General features: G+C 46.9%; 1 protein-coding gene across 2 annotated transcripts; it reads right to left on the bottom strand.

The window, feature by feature from the left end:
- Positions 1 to 1715: 1715 nt before the first annotated feature.
- LOC127587216 (uncharacterized) lies at positions 1716 to 16674 on the bottom strand. 2 transcript variants are annotated; one of them, XM_052045421.1, is made up of 9 exons: positions 16522 to 16672; positions 14137 to 14255; positions 13027 to 13344; positions 10130 to 10408; positions 8980 to 9108; positions 6544 to 6626; positions 4970 to 5011; positions 4841 to 4884; positions 1716 to 2555 (listed from the first exon to the last, which is right to left on the bottom strand). In XM_052045421.1, exons 2-9 carry the CDS (start codon positions 14186 to 14188, stop codon positions 2534 to 2536), a joined length of 969 nt encoding a protein of 322 aa, XP_051901381.1. In that variant the 5' UTR covers positions 14189 to 14255; positions 16522 to 16672; the 3' UTR covers positions 1716 to 2533. The 2 variants fall into 2 exon arrangements, with proteins under 2 accessions (XP_051901381.1, XP_051901382.1); XM_052045422.1 differs by lacking the exon at positions 13027 to 13344 and having other exon boundaries at positions 16522 to 16674.
- Between the last annotated feature and the right edge of the window lie 1544 nt (positions 16675 to 18218).

Below are 18218 nucleotides of genomic sequence, written 5' to 3'. Positions count from 1 at the left end.
AGGACATGTCAACGTGAAGAAAGAGGATGTGCTAGAACTTTTGAAAATCATTAGGATAGACAAGTCACCGGGGCCGGACAGGATATATCCAAGGTTATTACGGGAAGTAAGGGTAGATGATCTTTGTGTCCTCATTGGCCACAGGAGTAGGAACAATGATTGGAGGGTGGCAAATGTTATTTTGTTCAAGAAAGGGAGTAGGGATAACCCTGGGAATTACAGGCCAGTGAGTCTTTCTTCAGTGGTGGGCAAATTACTGGAGGAGATTCTTAGACAGGGTTTATGGGCATTTGGAGAAGCATAGTGTGATTAGGGACAGTCAGCATGGCTTTGTGAGGGGCAGTTCGTGCCTCACGAGCCTGATTGCATTCTTTGAGGATGTGACAAAGTATATTGATGAAGGTAGAGCAGTGGATGTAGTGTACATGGATTTTCTTGAGGCGCTTGATAAGGTTCCTCATGTAAGGCTCTCTCAGAAGGTCAAGAGGCATGAGAACCAGGGAAACTTGGCTATGTGGATTCAGAATTGGCTCGCCCATAGAAGGCAGAGGGTGGTGGTAGATGGAGCGTATTCTGCCTGGAGGTCGGTGATCAGTGGTGTTCCGCAGGGATCTGTTCTGGGACACCTGCTCCTTGAATTCTATAAATGACTTGGATGAGGATGTGGAAGGGTGGGTTAGTAAGCTTGCAGATGACACGAAGGTTGGTTGTGTGGACAGTGTAGAAGGTTGCTGCAGGTTACAACAGGACATTGATAGGATGCACAGCCGGATTGAAGTGGCAGATGGAGTTCAACCCGGAAAAATGTGAAGTGATACACTTTGGAAGCTAGAATTTGAAGGCAGAATAAGATGTTAATGGCAGGACTCTTAGCAGTGTGTAGGAACAGAGGGATCTTGGGACCCATGTTCAAAGATCCCTCAAGGTTCCCTCGCAGGTTGATAGGATTGTTAAGAATGTTTATGGTGTGTTGGCCTTTAGTGAGGTTATTGAGTTTAAGAGCCTCGAGGTAATGTTGCAGCTCCTTAAAACTCTTGTCAGACCGCACTGGTCGCCTCATTATAGGAAGGATGTGAAGCTTTAGAGGGTGCAGAGGAGATCTACCAAGATGCTGCTTTGGAGAACATGAGGATGGGTTGGGCGAGCTAGGAGTTTTCTCTTTGGAGCGAAGGAGGATGAAAGATAACTTGACAGACGTGTGCAAGATGACAAGAAGCATAGATCGAGTGGACAGTCAGAGACTTTTTTCCCAGGGCGAAAATGGCTAATACAAGGGGCATAAGAGTAAGGTAATTGGAGGAAAGAATGGGGGGGGGGGGGGGTGGATGTCAGAGGTAAGTTTGACACAGTCTTGAGTGCGTGGAACACACTGCTGGCAGAGGTCGTGGAGGCAGATATATCATGGATATTTCAGAGATTCTTGGATAGGCACATGAATGAGAGAAAAAATGGAGGGCTATGTGGGAAAGAAGGGTTAGGTGGATCTTAAAGCAGGATAAATATCAACATAACATCGTGGCCGAAGGTCCTGTACTGTGCTGTAATGTTCAATGTTCTTATTCTGATACTGACGCCTCAGCCGGGGGGAAATAGCTTCCCTGCATTTAATTAAGTTGTTTGTCTCTGAAGAACGTGGAACAAATTATCTGTGGGCGAAGGCACAATATCCGAGAGTTTATTGATTTTTTTAAAATTTTATTTTCCCAACATAATTCACGGATCTTCAGTTCATCTTCACGGTGCGCTGCTTTAGGAAGATGAAGTGTGGTCAAGGATGCCTGGCCCCCGGCCATTCCCTTTTCTCTCTTCTACCTTCCGGGAGAAGATGCAAGAGCTTGAAAGCCCGGACGACCAGACTCAAGAACAGCTTCTTCCCCACTGCTGTCAGACTTCTGAACCAAGCCCCTCTTTTACTCCCCCTTCTCAGTGGTGCTGCCACGTTCTCGAACACCTAACCCTACCGCTCTGTTGGTTGTCCCGTTATTGTCACGTTAGCATTACTTTTTGCACCACTTCAGATCGCACTGTTGTACTTTGCACCATCTATTGTTTTGCTCTCGTCGATGCATTTATTGCATTTATTACTAACATGGATACTGTTTACTCTGTGAGCTTCAGGCAAGCAAGGAATTTTCATTGCAACTTGTTTATAACAAACGAATTTGAATCGAATCTTGAGAATACATAAGAAAGGAAATCTGAAGCAAGCAGACGTTCAAACAGACAATGTTCAGTTGCACTGATTTCAATGAAACTGCGTCCTCGATGGGAGGGTTTACATTATGCCTGATTCGTATCGCTAAACCTGCTCCTAAATTAAATTTGCGTGAATATGCATCGAAACAGCGCAGGGGACAAGCACTCCTTCCGTGAGACCAACAGATGGGGTGGGATCTCTGCTAGAATCGTGTTGAATGGATTGGAGTCGCTGCAAATACCCCGCCTCGCCCGGCTATTGTGGAAGAACGTCGGTGAAGTAAGACTTCAATCTTCCTCTCATATCCTCCAGCGGAATGTTTAATCAGAGAGGGAATCATACACGATTCGTTGACTGTCTGGAATAAAAGACAGTTTACTTATTTTGAGTAAATATAAAAGGTATCTGTTTATTATTCAATGACATTAAATGTACAATGACCATGTCTGCATCTCTATAAAGGGGAGAGATAAGGGTTGGCTACATTGGGTCCGATAGAGGTCAGCTGTGGTAAGGATGACATGTTTTATTTCCTGTGTAAGATTAGGGAACAACTGATTGCCAATGCTAATCTGACCAAATGGAGATTTAATTACAAATTTAACTTTTGTTGTAATTAAACAGCTGCCAAAGACCAATTCGGACTCGTGCTCCTGACTTCACGGACTGATACTCTACTCACCAACTAAACAACTTATCTTCCAACACTGTGTAGTAACTTTGTAGTGTAGCTTGGGGAGAAACAGGTGCAGCGCCTTTTGTAAGTGGACCTTGAAACATCTCAGCGCCGTTGCAATGAAAGGGAGGGCTTTCAATGTCATCCCGACCCTGTCAGCTGGGGGAACCGTGGCAGAAATCATCCTACCTCAGACAGCCCGGTATCATCCAAGATTAGGAGCCAGTGCAGTCCATAACCTTGAGCTAAACTTATTTCGATGAAGTGAGAATGTCGAGAATTCTGCCCATATTCTCTCTGGGTTAAAAGCCTGCTGACCCAAGATGTTTTGTTTTGCCATTATAGGGCAGTTAACTGTCATTAAGTGAGAGGTATGGTAGAAATAAAGACAGTTTTTTGAGCATTATTACAGAGTATTGAGTGTTGTGAGATGTCACAGGGCTGCAACAAGTTGAGCTGGTGCCTTACAGTCCCAGAGACCCGGGTTCGATCCTAACTACGGCGCCGTCTGTCTGTGTGTGGAGCTTACACTTTCTCCCTGTGACCGCGTGGGGTTCCTCCCTGCGCTCCGCCATCCCAAAGACGTGCGGGGTCGTGCGTTAATTAGCGGGAGATTTATTGGTTGAGTTAAATTACCGCAAGTGTAGGTGTGAGGTCGAAGCTTCGGCAATAGATGGGTACAGGTTGCGGGACTTTTCTTTGGGTTGTGGTAGGATGGGATTGTTCTGCAAATACGATGTGCCGAATGGATTCCTTCTCCGTCAGTGGCGGGAAATATCGTACAGCAAGATCCCACAGGTGTGTCAAATGTAACAGTGATGCTGCCTGCACGGCAAATACTCGTGCAGAGCTTGTGGGACAAATTTAAAAAAAAATACTTTTGGTGTAACCTCCCCACTGAACAGTATCACCTAGGACAGTTCACTGAGCTGGTTCACGGCGTTGCAAGCTACTGAAAATGAATCTGGTTTGGACAGTGGCTCAAAACAGTGACCACGGTCAATGGGCTACAGCCCATGTGGCAGCATTGTCCAGGATCGACGTCACCATCCGGTAGTTGACAAAGCATCCCCAATGCAACGGGTAAATCCCTGAAATAATATATACATCGCTGATGGTTTCGGGGAAATGCGCTGAAATCAGGGCACAGCGAGAAGAAGGAACTTAGATATCTCGGACACGTGTCGGAATAGAAGGTGGACCATATTATACCCGCACATATTATACAAACGTAATTCAAAGGACATGCATGCATTCGCTTATTTCCTTAGATTTACTTCACAATTTTGTTTGGAGTAGGAGGGACGCTGTGTACGCGCGAGGCTGGTATGTTCACGGTCTGTGTGTGTGAGAGTGTGTGGCATGTACGTGGTGTGTTTGTAGATGTGTATGTGTGTGCATGGTTGTGTATGTGCATGTGGGGTGTGTGGGAGGTATGTGCATGGTGTGTTTATGTATGTTTGTGTGTTCTAATGTGTGCATGTGTAAATGTGTGTATGGGTTTGCGTCAGGATGTTTGTGCGTGTTCGTATGTGTTCGTGGTATGTGCGTGGTGTGTTCGTGTGTGTATGTGTGTGCTTGAGCGGGCGTGTCGTGTATGTGTGTATGTCTGCGTGTGGAGTGAGTGTGTTTCTGTGGTATGTGTGTGTATACCTTTATCTATCTGTCTTCGAGGGAAGGGGATGATTTTTCTCTGCTGCCCACCCCCACCTTTTCTCCCCACCCCACCTCGGCTCCTTGGTGATTAATTGGACCCTGAAGGCCAATGTGGACGATGGAAGTCTGCGGTCAACTTCATGGAATGTTTCCCATTCCCGCAGAAAAAAAATACCATCAAACTTCTTGGAAAGAACCTCAGAGTTCTTAATTTGGTTGTTGCCTGCTCAATTTTAAACCCGGTGACAATCGTCCAGAATATTTCCCCGGGAGTTTATCTCCATGGTCGAACGCGCCGTGGTTCGAAGTACCTCTTAAGCTGATCATACACGGACTCCCGTCTGAATTGAAGACCCTGTAAAGACATAACGAAGGAAGTTCGTTTCTGTCGGTTGCAACAATGGAAGAGTCTGCAATTTTTCAAATCAACAGAAACCTACCATGTACTGAGAATCTGGCTGATCATTGTTTCCACGTTCTTTCTGCAAAGATACGGAAGAGTCAATAAGAACGTTGTTTTTATACAGAGAGTGACAGGTGCCTGGACTGCGCCGCCAGGGGAGGTGTTGCAGGCAGGTCCGATAGCAAAGCTTAAGAGGTATTTCGACAGACACATGAACAGGCAGGGAGCGGAGGGATACAGACCATGTGCAAGCAGAAGTGCAGTTTAAATGGCTTCATGGTCGGCACAGACACCAAGGGCCGAAGGGCCTGTTTCTGTGTGGACTGTTCAATCCACTATAACTCAGGTCAGATTGTCCGGCACATCTCTGGAGGGCCTTGATTCCAGGAGACTGCAAATTCCGTTTCAAGCAAAACTTCAATGTATCAAACTGGACTGGAAAACGGCTGCGTTCAAATGGTGCCAAAGCGATTTTTCTTTCCAAGGGAAAAGCAACTGAGACCGGTCCTGCACCCCGGATAACCGGTGTGGCTGCATTAATTATTTCCCCCGTTTACTTCCGCGGAGGTCACTTGATTTTGATCAAATAACCAAAAAGTTCAAGATTTCATTGGGTTTACGACAGGGAGAAAAAGAAAAATGCAACCATCAATGCCATTCATGCGGTACTCCGTCGCCTCCCGTCTTACCTCATGTTATATTATCACGCAACCTACTTCTGCCCTCTCCTTCTGCAACACACAAAGGAGCAGCAGGAACTCAGCAGGTCAGGCAGCAGTCATGGAGGGAAATGAGGTCGAGATCTGAAAGGTTGACCGTCAATTTTTCCCCTCCTCTCACCTCTCACCTTAAATCTATGCCCTCTAGTTCTTGATTCTCAAACCCTGGGGAAAAGATTGCGTGCATTCAGCATATCTGTACCCCTCATGACTTTATACACCTCTGTAAGACCACCCCTCATTCGGCCACGCTCCAGTGATAAAAGTCCTAGCCTGCTCAACCTCTCTCGATAACTCAGCCCCACTCGTCCCGGAAGCATCCTCGTAAATCTCGTCGGCACTCTTTCCAGCGAAGAGGCATCTTTCCCACATCAGGGTGATCAAAACTGAACACAATATTCCAATGCGGCCTCACCAATGTCTTGTACAACTGCAACATAACATCCCAACTTCTGTACGCAGTGCCTTGACTGATAAAGGCCAGCGTGCCAAAAACCTTCTTCACCCACCCTGTCCCACCTGTGGACGCCACTTTCATTGAGCCACGTACTTGTACTCCTGGGTCCCTCTGTCCTCCAACATGCCCCAGGGCCCTGCAGTTAACTATGAAAGTCCTACCCTGATTTGTCTTCCCAAAGTGCAACACCTCGCGCTAATCTGAATTAAACTCCATCTGACTTTCCTCGACCCACTTACCCAGCTGATCAAGATCCCTCTGTAATTACCAATAAACGTCCTTCACTGTTAACCAACAACCACCTATGATGGTGTCCACCTGCAAACCTACTAAGTATTTCTTTGAGGAACTGTTATTATTTCTAATGCCAGAACTACAATTAGCACATTCACCGTGGAATATATGCAGGTCACACTATGAGCACGCAATACTTACTCTGTCATCAATTGATGGAATGTAGTTATCGTACACGGGCAGCGTGGACAACCTCTCACTTATGGTAGCTAGTGTATAGGTTTCTGAAATCACAACAAACGCTAGCATTACTGTTCCTATTTTTTAATTCGGATACCTTCAACAAACAGTGAACGCATCAGAGCATTATTGTTACGTGACACTTCTTCAACATCCATTTGTGACATGAACTATCAGTCCATGCTCCTCAATCAACACTTGCAACGCAGCTTCCAGCTCTGGCCACTAGATAAGGTGCAGACATCTTTTTTTAGACAAGAGAAGACAAGATATGTTTATTGGTCCCCATGTACATAGAAACACACAATGAAATGCATCTTTTGCATGGCGTGTTCTGGGGCAGTCCGCAAGTGTTGCCACTCTTCCGGCGCCAACATAGCATGCCCACAGCTCCTAACCCATACGTTTTTGGAATGTGGGAGGAAATCGGAGCACCGGAGGAAACCCACGCAGACACACGGGGAGAACGTACAAACTCCTTCCAGACAGCGGCCGGAATTGAAGCCGGGTCGCTGGCGCTGTAATAGTGTTATGCTAACCACTACACTAACGTGTCTGCCCTTAGGAATAGTAAAGGGAAAAAAAAATAACGGTGAGGGTTGTCTATAGGCCACCAAATAATAACATTAGGGAGGCACAGGCAATAAACCAAGAATAGATGTTCTTTCCAAAGCAGGGCCCCAATCATCACCAGCCTTGGATCCTTTACGTCCGAACCGTGCAATTCACCAGAGTTGGATAAATCTGGCGGTAGCCAAAGTCGGAATGAGAGCAGACAGCAACCGGAACTTAAAACTAATTTGTTTTCTCACTTTCCCCAGTACTGATGAAGAGCCTACGACCAGAAACTTTAACTCTGTTTCTGATTTCCACAGGTACAGCCTCAGCTCCGGGATGTCTCCACCATTTCGTGCTTTGACTTCAGACTTCCAGCGCTTGCAGTTTGCTTTTGTTTTGAAGTTACAAACGTAAATACTCAGTCTTTATAATAAACATCGGTTTGTAATAATGTCATAAGGAACCGATTTCCTCCGCCTTTTCAACCTCAGAGTTGCGTTTTGAGTCATGAACTGCCACTTGGGTGTGATTTCGTTCAACATTTCTTTATGTGAATTCTATGGTTCAACCGGATGCCTGACTTTCAGAAATAAGTCCTGTAGTTAAAGAATGCTTCTCATTGCTCATGCGGTGAGATGTTTTCATCACCAGCAGAATCTCTTTTTCCAAGTTTGTTCTGCTACTTTATTCTGCCTTTCTGTGACAAATTATGGGTTATTTATTTGTCAATCTTTTTAAATATAAAGATGGAAGAAGCATTTTCTCTTGAGAGAGAAACAAAACAGGCTGTGGGTGTCCTAATTGTGAGAGATTTTTGTGCCGCAGACCCTGCATCAATAAAAAAACAAACAGGAATTGCTGGAAAACTCAGCAGATTAACTGTTAACTGTTTCTGTTTCCACAGATACTGCCTGACCTGTTGAGATGTTCTAACATCTTCAAGATTAATTTCCTATATTTCCACTATTTTTGTTCCAATTTTCAACCCTTCATTAGAGCTTGGAAAGCGAGAAAACGTTAGTTTTAAGTCTAAGTTGCTGTTTTTCACTTCAGTCAGACTTTGCATCAAATTTCACCAGCGTCGGGTTTATTTAATATTAGTAAATTGCCCTGATGATCTCAAGAAAAAAAAAACGAGGAGTTGGTTGATGAGGTGGTTAAAGATTACCTTGGAAGGAAAGTTTCAAAGATTTTTTTATAAAATCTCACCTGGTGGCCAGAGCCCGGAACTGCGTTGAGAGAGTTGACCAATGAGCCTTGAGAATTTCCTTATGATGGTGATTAGAGATGGGGTATTTTTGAAGGAATTCAGTTATAACTTGAGGGAAAAATGTTAATACCCCAATACCGATGAGGAGAATATTACCGAGTTCGGATAAGCTTGCGAGGAAGAAAAAAATAGAGGATACGCTAATATGTTCAGATCAGGAATCCGGGAGGGAGTTCGAGTGGAGCGTGGACTGCTTTGGCCCAGTAGCCCCTTTCCTGGGACATAAGTTCTGCAATGATACGTGAGTCGCTAAGCCATCGGCGAACCGAGACTCCGCACGCTACGTAAACTTAGAAGGCAATAACTAAACCCAGGCGCGTCAGCCGGGTAACAGCGGTGAACGGCACAACAGATGGCTGGGCGAGAAATTACAGACGGAAAGTCGTTCAGAATTGCCCCCATGATGAGGGTTTCAGGTTGGAAATGGAAAAGAAATAGAAAAGAAATTCCCTCACAAGGTCAGAACTTCACAGAGAAGGGAGCAGCTCCCTCCGTTCTTGACACCAATCTATCTGACAGAAGCAGCTGTATTCGCTGACCACGCCCAATACGTTTGGTAACTTGCTTACCGGACTTTTTCCGCCCCAGTTGCCTTATCCTGTGGACCAGAACTCCCACCGTGATCAGAGCCAGGAGCGCAATCATGCCCATAACCGCCGCGATGCTGACGAGTGCTTCAGCTTCCAACTGCGTGGACCCTACGGAGGTATCAAAGGCGATTGAAAAACAATGTCTGGTACAACTCCCTTTCTTTAGTTGAACTTGATTGACAGGGGAGTTACATCTGAATGTCTGGCATGTTTACTGGAAGTATGTCATTCAACACCTCTCCTCCGCGACTGGATTTGTTTGTTTACGATGCAGAGTCCGCTGCACAAAAATCTTTAAAAGTTCGATAGACTCCCATCAGGACACCATCGACCTTCAAGTGGAGCGTTTCTGAAATGCGTCTCGACTTCAGACCCTCCTACTTGTCCCGAATTTTATGTCGCCCTTGATCTATCGGAAGTAAAATGACGTCAGCCTTGAAACGCCACTCGACTCCCTCGCCTTTTGAAGGTCAAGGTTTAGATCTCGACGTAATGGGCCGAACGACCTCGTTCTGCCTTGTTGCTGCGTCATTGACTGCGGGCTCCCGGGATCCTGCACTCTCGTGCTATCAAGAAATTACGAGCCGCTTGTCACGTGGCTCATTCTACCTTTTGTTACTCGATAAATCTATCCCTCTACCGTGTCTGTGCCTCTCATAATTTTATGAACTCCTATCACGTCTCCCCTGAACCTCCGACGTTTCAGAGAAAACAACCCAAGTTTGTCCAACCTCTCCTTATAGCTCATGCCCTGGAATCCAAATAGCATCCCGGTGAACCTCATCTGTACTCTTCCAAAGCCCCCACACCCTTCCTGTAATTTGGCGACAAGACTTTCACGCAATACTCCAAGTCCGGCCTAACCAAAGTTTTATACAGCTGCAACGCGTCTTCTTTAATCTTGTACTCAATGCCCGGACCAATAAAGGCAAGGATGCCAGGCTTTCTTTACCACCCTACGTGCTTGGGAAGCCTCTTTCAGAGATCTAGCGATTTGGACCCCAAGATCCCTCGGTACATCCGAATTAAATGAAATTCAGAATGCGTTCTTGCTTAAGTAAGGTCGAACTGAATAATTATCAATGGACTTGAAATCGTTCAACACAAAGGTGTCATCGATTGTACTCACCGCTAACATTCAAAATGTAGACCTCGCTTGCCCCTTGACTAATGGGGCTGCTTGCATTGCACCGGTATTCGCCAGCATCGGCCGTTGTAACGCCAAGTATTATCACTGTGACATTTTCCGAGGCTAAAATTGTTCTTGCGTTACTCTGAAGAGCCGCGTCGCCGACAGTCCAAAGAATGCGGGTAAAATTGCCAGTAACCTCGCAGGTCAGAAAGGTCCAGCAATTTATTTTCACCGGATTTTCAACAGTGGTCGAAATGCGCACGAAGGAAATCGGTTCTGTGAATAGATTCGGAAACGAGGATTTTCCAAATAATTGAAATGGTCGAAATACATAAATCGGTGCAATATTTTAACCTGCTTGGTTGAATCACACGGTTACATGCGAACACGACCTGATTACTATGTTTATTACGAGAAAGATAAGTGTGTAAATTAATGACTGCAGATCAGGTCTTATTTTCTCAGAAGGGTTGTGGTCACTGAAAGAAGGTCATTGCAAGGTGCACGGACTTTCCAGGGAATGAAAAAAAAGTGCAGATGCTGGAATCAGGCGCAACGAAAAACCTGCTGGAAGAGCTCAGCGAGTCGAGCAGCATCTGTCGGGGGAAAGGGATTGTCGACGTTTCGGGCCGAAACCCCGCATCAGGACTAGGAGTGGCGAGGCGAGATGACCAGTGTAAAGGAGGGCAGTGGCGAGGAAGGATTCTGCGGCGATTGGTGGACTGAGGAGCGGTGTGGCCGATCGGGGAGAGGAGCTGGGAACGGAGTTGGCAGACAGTGGCAGGTGAATGATAGATGGAGAGAGACAGAGAGAGACAGAGGAAAAAGAGGAAAAGGGAGTTTCTATAGACCCTCTATGAATTGATTTCCAACTTCCAGTTATGTATAGAGTGAATGTTGTTTTACACTTCTCAGATCAGGCACGAGAACGGTTCGAGACATTATCTTTACACACCCTGAATCAGCTATCGACTATATGTCTTCCCGCTCCCAATCTACGAATCATCCTCAATTCGGATATAATTTCGATGGGGCAAAATATATGTCGGCACTGTGGCACACAAACTTTGAACCCTTCGAAACTGCAAAGGGCTGGTTGTAGAAATGTACAATCAGGGTCAATGCGCATAGCAACAAAATAACCTGCCAAAGCCAAATAAAATGCTCAAAAAATAGGAGCAGGAAGAGGTTATCAGCCCCCTTGAGCCTTTCCCGCTGTTCAATCTGATCACAGCCACTCTGTGCTGGTCTCAACAACCCCTCTTGTGCCAGCTCCCCGTTATCCTTAATTCCTTGATCATTAGGCATCTCCACCTTAAATGGATCTTTTGATCTGTCTCCGGAGTAAAGAACTCCAGAGATTCGCCAGCGTCTGAGAGATTAAAAAAATCTCTGCACCTCAGTTTTAAAGACCCCTCTTTTGTCGTGATGTCCCTTCGTTCGTGACTCTCCCACCAATGAAAATAACCCAATATCTTCCCTGTCAAGCCCAGTTAGGATCATAAACATTTGAACGAGGTCGCCGCTCGTTCTGCTAAAGTCCAAGGCACAAGACCCAGCCTCTCCAGCCTCTCTTGACGGGACAACCCTTTCATCCCTTTGTGCAGTTCCAAACAGCCTGAATTCTAATATATTTAACGGCCACTGAATTTTCCTTTGATCCAACCGAGGTGAAGCTGTGTTTGGGATTGCTGTTATATTTTGCATTTTCTCTTGGCAAGGTCCGCACTTGTAAGCGAGTCAGTTGTAACAGTTGCTGTCTGTGGAGTGGATGAACTCCCAGACCGCACTGAAGTAACGAGACCTCATAACGGGCAGTTCGTGCTGCTGCCTCACAGCTCTGCGGACCCGAGTTTGTTCCTTAACTCGGATATTCTCTGTATGGAGACTGCACATTCTCCTATCGCTATTGTTTACTCCAGTTTCCTCCCACAGATGTACCGATAGATTAATTGGCCACTGCAAATTATTCAGTGTAGCTAAGTGGCAAAAGCACCGGAGGTGAATTGGTGGGCATGCGTCAGAGACAAGGGGCGAGGCGGGTGGACTTGGATGACTTTGGCAGGATCCAGCGCGGACAGAGTGGGCTCAATGCTCCGTATTTGCCTCCGTAAGCAAATCAGACAGTTAAGGGTCAACGTCATTGATACGGGACTGGAGGTGCATATAGTCCAGAATAAGTAATATGGGCGATTTCAGTCCTTGAACAGCAAATATTATCCGGCAGTGTTTTTTTCACGTATTCCACATAATTTGATTAACTGCATTTCAATCCCTCTGTTATCCTGGGGGGCACGAACACACGACATGGATCTTAAGTTGCGATCGCTCCCCTGGAATAATAGATCTGTAACCGTCCCCATTATAAAGTTAGGTCAGTTTGCGGGTGTCGGGTGATTGTCCCTCCGGTATGTGTTCCTCTTATCACCTGAGATCATTGGCCTCACCTCTAACTGTCACTTTGCTTCAGTATTCATTACTTTAGTCAAATTCTCCGGAGTGTTCGTGTTATCACCCACCTGGTTATTTATTGAAGGGAAGTTGTCCTTTTACCAAAAATGTTTCCAACCAGTTCAGTGTCTATTTTATCGTTAGTATCATCTAACTAACCGTTCTTCCTGAGACGTCATTGCAATTAACGCTTAGTTACTCTTCATTTTAGATTTTCAACAGTTACTGCTGCCTTGATATAATACGATATAAACATATTGTTGGCTGTACACACACACACACACACACACACACAAATACACACACACACACACATATCCGAAATCCGCCCCCCCCAAAAAAAAGGCGTGAAATCCTGATCTAGTTCAGAGTTTGCATACACTGCTGCGATTATCATTGCATATTGCATTGGTATCCAAATGTTTAACGATCAAATAACATACCAAATACTTGCAGATTCATTTTCGCATCTGCGGAACTTCCTCTGCTGGGAGTCATGGTGACAACGTACTCTCCCCTGTCTGCTAGACTCACTGACTTTAACCAGAGGGATCCACTCGGGAGCGATAACTCAACGCCACCCTTGTAATTATTATTAACATCTGTAATCTTCTGCCTCCAAGTTACAATGGGCGCTCCGTTATGCTTCCAGACAACTCTCTTCACAGACTGAGACTGCGTCACATTCAGCATCACCGTGTCCCCGACTGCCGCATTGATCAGCGTCCTTTCGACCGAAATGGTAAGTTGTTTGCAGTCAACTGAAGGAGCAGAGTCAGTGTTAACGGAATCCTCGCTATTATCCAAAAACGGACACCGAGCGGCGCCTATTCCACTATCAATCTTATGTTTGCTTTTGGTTACAGTTGGTAACTCACAGAAAATCCCGCCAAATCTGTATCATCTCTGAGGGAGCAGTCAGTTCGGAGGAAGTCATTGTCTGCAAACCGCTTCTCTTTCCACAGATGCTGCCTGACATGCTGTGTATCTCCAGTATGCTCTACTTTCTGTCCCGTTGACCCCTCATCTCTGTCTGTCTGTCTGTCTCTCTCTCTCTCTCTCTCTCACACACACACACACACACACATATCCAAATTGCCTCATTCTCTTCTCTCTCCCTCCATCTCTCTTTCTCTCCCCCCCCCCCCCTCACTTTCCCCACCCCATTTCTCTCCCATCTCTATCCCCGCCCTGCAAACCTCTCATCTCCTCGTAACCGCAACAATTGAATCTGACCCCGCTGCTCCCCCGGACAGCGTCTTCCGTACCCCAACCACTCCATGCTAAGTATTTTGTTTGCCATTCAACATTTACTCCACGTCACCTGCTCCTTTACCCCTCCACCAATGGGAACGATCTCCCTCCATCGATCCCGCCTCCGCCCTCTCGATCACCTTTCGCAACCTTCTTGTTCAGAGAAGAACCCCAGCTTCTCCAGTTCAAACACATAACTAAAGCACCTCATCCCCGAACTAACTTCATCAAAACTTTCGCAATTAACTTTCCCCGGTTGCTGTTCAGTGAACCAACAACGACGTGGAAAAGGCGCTCACCGACGGACAGAAGCAGCCAAACGGCAACGGCGCCGAGTCGGTGTCGCTGCATCCCGCTCAGTCCTGCTGGAAACGGCGAACGACTCGCAGCTCCTCTAAACAACCGGATTACCTATTAACTAAAACAAACACGGCCATTAGTCCTCTTCAGACTTAACCCATTTAAAGCTGACAATAACTCAACAAAAAAAGAATGAGACGCAATATAAAGACAGAAATAGGCGAAGGCGGCTATGAAAACATAAATAATGTCTTGAAACGGCCTCGGAAAGGGAGCCATCTAGAGACAGAGAAAGGAGAGAGAGAGAGAGAGGGAGGGAGAGGGAGAGGGAGAGGGAGAGAGAGAGGGAGAGCGACTCAACAATGGATGCAGACAGAATTGCGCAGTGTATAGTCGCTGCTCGCAGGGGGTTTGCTGACCATCTCAGGAACGGGATAGACTCAAAATACAAGACACTGCAAACTGAGTCATACCACATAGAAACAGGCCCTTCGGGGCAACTAGTCCATGGCGGCCAAGATGCCCCATGCAAGTTAGTCCCATTTACCCGCGTTTGGCCCATCACCTTCCATCCGATCCATGTACCTGTCCAACTGTCTTTTAAAAGCTGTTACTTTACCTGTCTCATCCATTCCATCTGGAAGCTCATTCAGCATATATACCACCCTCTGTGCAAAGAAAATTAGACCATAATACCATAAGATATAGGAGCATAATTAGGCCATCCGTCCCACAGAGTCTGCTCCGCCATTCAGTCATGAATAATTTTTAAACCCATTCCCCCACCTTCTCCCTGTAACCCTTAACCCCCTCAAGAATCCGTCTATTATAAGACCATAAAATACAGGAGCAGAATTAGACCATTCAGCCCATCGAGTCTACTCTGCCATTCAATCATGGCTGATTTTTTTCTCAACCCCATTCTCCCGCCTTCTCCCCGCAACTCTTAATCCCCCTCACCAGTCAGGAACCTGTCAATCTCTGCCTTAAAGTACACCCAATGACTTGGCCTCCACCACCCTCTGCAGCAACGAATCCCACAGATTCACCGCCCTCTGGATAGAGAAATTCCTCCGTTTTCAGATTCCAGACGCTGGAATCCCGAGCAACAAACGATGTGGAGGGACTCGGCGGCTGAGTGGGGCAAGGGAATCGGTCCTGATGCAGGTTTCGACCCGAAATGTCGACAATTCCTACACCCCCACCCCCCTCCACACCCACAACAGATGGTGCTCCACCCGCGGAGCTCCGGCAGTTTGTTTGTTTCATGCTGATGGTTGAGAGGGGAGAGAAAGGTCGCTCGTTACTTCTTCTACTGATTATGGGACGGCAAATTGAGCATCTAAGATTAGCATCAGAGAAGGCCATTATCTCAGGACCCTAAAGCATCGTCGTCGATTCTTTTCGCACGATTCCTTGCAACATACAGTGTCTGCCGGCTCTGAGGGAATCCAATCAATCCCACCCACTACTTATTTCCCTTCAACCTCTTCCCTCCCTCAGATTCAGAATCAGGTTTATTATCACTGACATGTGAAATTTGTTGTTTTGCGGCAACAGTGCAGTGCAGTACATAAAGACATACAAATTACTATGAGTTGTAAAAATAAGCAAATAGTGCAGAAGGAGGTAGTGTTCGTGGGTTCATGGGCCTTTCAGAAATCTGACGGCGGAGGGGAAGAAGCTGTTCCTGGATCGTTGAGTGTGGGTGTAGGGATGGACGACGTTCCGGATCAAGACCCTGCAACTCCCCTCCCCATTTCCACACTGACCTGTCTGTCCTCGGCCTCCTCCACTGCCGGCGCAAGACCAAACTCAAACTGGAGGAACAGCGCCTCACATTCCGCCTGGGCAGTCTCCACCCCGACGAATTCTCCAAATTCAAGGAACCCACACCCATTCTGTTCCTTCCCCTCCTTCTGGTCCACCTGTGTTCTCTCACACACCCTTCTTTCCAAACCATCCTCGCAACCCCCTCCCCGTCCCGTTCTTTCTCCACTCACCTGGCTCCATTTCGCCACCAAATTTGAGCCACGAGGTCGGCTATATCCTTCCCCGCTGGTTCCGTCTGCCCATCGCCCCTCCCTTATCTCTGGTTCCACATCATCTTCTTCCTTTATCAGATTCCAGAATCTGCAGCCCGTTGTTTTCTCCACGTCGCCGTCCAGCCTCTAAGTCCACCTCCATCCCTCCACCCAATGGACTCCCTCTGACCATTACCCACCTTCTCAGCTGGTATCGCCTACCACCTCCTGCTTCGCCCCTCCCGCTCATCGCCTCCTTCTGTCTGCGCCCCCCCCCACCCCCTTGACGTCCTCAGTCACTCTGCAGGGTCTCGACCGGAAATGCCGACCATCGCTCTGGCTCTACAGACGTTGCCTCACCTGCTGAGTTCCTCCAGCAGTTTTTTTTTGATTACTGTTTGCTGACCATCAGAAGGGAAAACGTGCAAACTCCAAGCAAGCGGCAGAGGAACCTTGGTCAACGAAGGCGCACGTCTATCTTGGAGGCGAGTGCCCGATCTCTGCTACTGTCAGCAAGTGATGGACGTTCTTCTTTGAGTCGGGTGGCAGCCAACTCACACAAGGTGTCTATTTACTTTGCTGACGGCGCGATTGGCCCGGAATTCAGGAAAAATTTTATTATCCAGGGAATTTCCCCGTTCAAGGTCTGGGGAGAGTTGCCGATCACCAACTGAATTATGTTGGAGATTGTTTGCCTTCAGACCTGCTTGTTTCATGTGAGACTGTAGTGGAAGAACATGTGCACGTCTGAAATTCCGTCCCACTTTTAATTTATGTTCGGAGCGTTCCCCCAAGTCAAGAAACAGATGATGCTGGACATGCTCAGCAGGTCAGGCAGCATCGGTGGACAGCGTGGAGAACTTTTGTTAATTGTTGCTCTGTCTGTGGAAAATGTAAATGTTGGCAGAGGAATTAAAGAGAAGGGGAGGACGCGAGAGGGGAGGGGGAGCGGGGAGAGGAGAAGGACAGAAGGGGACGAGAGAGAGACGAAGGAGAGAACGGGGAGACAGTGGGATGGGGAGAGAGGGAGAGAAAGAGGGAGAGAGCGGTGTGTGTGTTGGTGGGGGGTGGGGGGGGGGAGACAGGGAGACAGAGGGAGAGAAATCTTGCTCTCTAGAACAGATGGATACACAGCATTTCCCGTATTTCTGAAATAAGAAAATGTCGTCCCATGGAGAACGAAAAATAAACACATCAACTTTACAATGTGATCTCCTCTAGGTTGTGTAACCCAAACGCAGGCTGGGTCATTACTTTGCAGAACATCCCCGTTTGGTCCACAAGGGAGAGCAGAACCTTGCAGTTTCTGTGATGGTCATCCGTTGTCCCACAGTGTGGCGTGGGAAGAAGCCGTTAACGTTGAAGGTGATGGATGGGATACTGATCAAATGGGCTGCTTTCTCCTCCATAGAACCATAGAACAATACAACACAATACAGGCCCTTCGGCCCACCATGTTGTGCCGACCTTTAAACCACGCCTAAGACTATCTAACCCCTTCCTCCCACATATCCCCCATTTTAAATTCCTCCATATGCTTATCTAACAATGTCTTGAACTTGACCAACATATCTGCCTCCACCACCACCCCAGGCAGCGCATTCCATGCACCGACCACTCTCTGGGTGAAAAACCTCCCTTTGGTATCTCCCTTGAACTTCTCACCCATTACTTTAAAGTCATGCCCTCTTGTATTGAGCATTGGCGCCCTGGGAAAGAGGCGCTGGCTGTCTATATCTATTCCTCTTAATATTTTGGATACCTCTATCATGTCTCCCCTCACCCTCCTTCTCTCCAAAGAGTAAAGCCCTAGCTCCCATAGTCTCTCCTCATAATCCATAATCTCCAATCCAGGCAGCATCCTGGTAAATCTCCTCTGCACCCTTTCCAACGCTTCCACATCCTTCCTATAATGAGGCGACCAGAACTGGACACAATACTCCAAGTGTGGTCTAACCAGAGTTTTGTAAAGCTGCATCATCACTTTGCGGCTCTTAAACTCTATCCCAAGATTTATGAAAGCTAACATCCCGTAAGCTTTCTTAACTATCCTATCC

The sequence above is a fragment of the Pristis pectinata genome, chromosome 39, assembly GCF_009764475.1.
Source record: "Pristis pectinata isolate sPriPec2 chromosome 39, sPriPec2.1.pri, whole genome shotgun sequence".
NCBI lineage: Eukaryota > Metazoa > Chordata > Chondrichthyes > Rhinopristiformes > Pristidae > Pristis > Pristis pectinata.
This window is presented reverse-complemented; position numbering and strand designations above follow the sequence as displayed.

Coding starts and splice junctions, on each gene's coding strand:
- LOC127587216 (XM_052045421.1), bottom strand. CDS start 14,188: ATGCAGCGACACCGACTCGGCGCCGTTGCCGTTTGGCTGCTTCTGTCC. Junction 13,345..14,136: donor TTGGCTGCTTCTGTCCGTCG/GTGAGCGCCTTT, acceptor CTGCTCCTTCAG/TTGACTGCAAACAACTTACC. Junction 5,012..6,543: donor TTCCATCAATTGATGACAGA/GTAAGTATTGCG, acceptor GTATCTTTGCAG/AAAGAACGTGGAAACAATGA.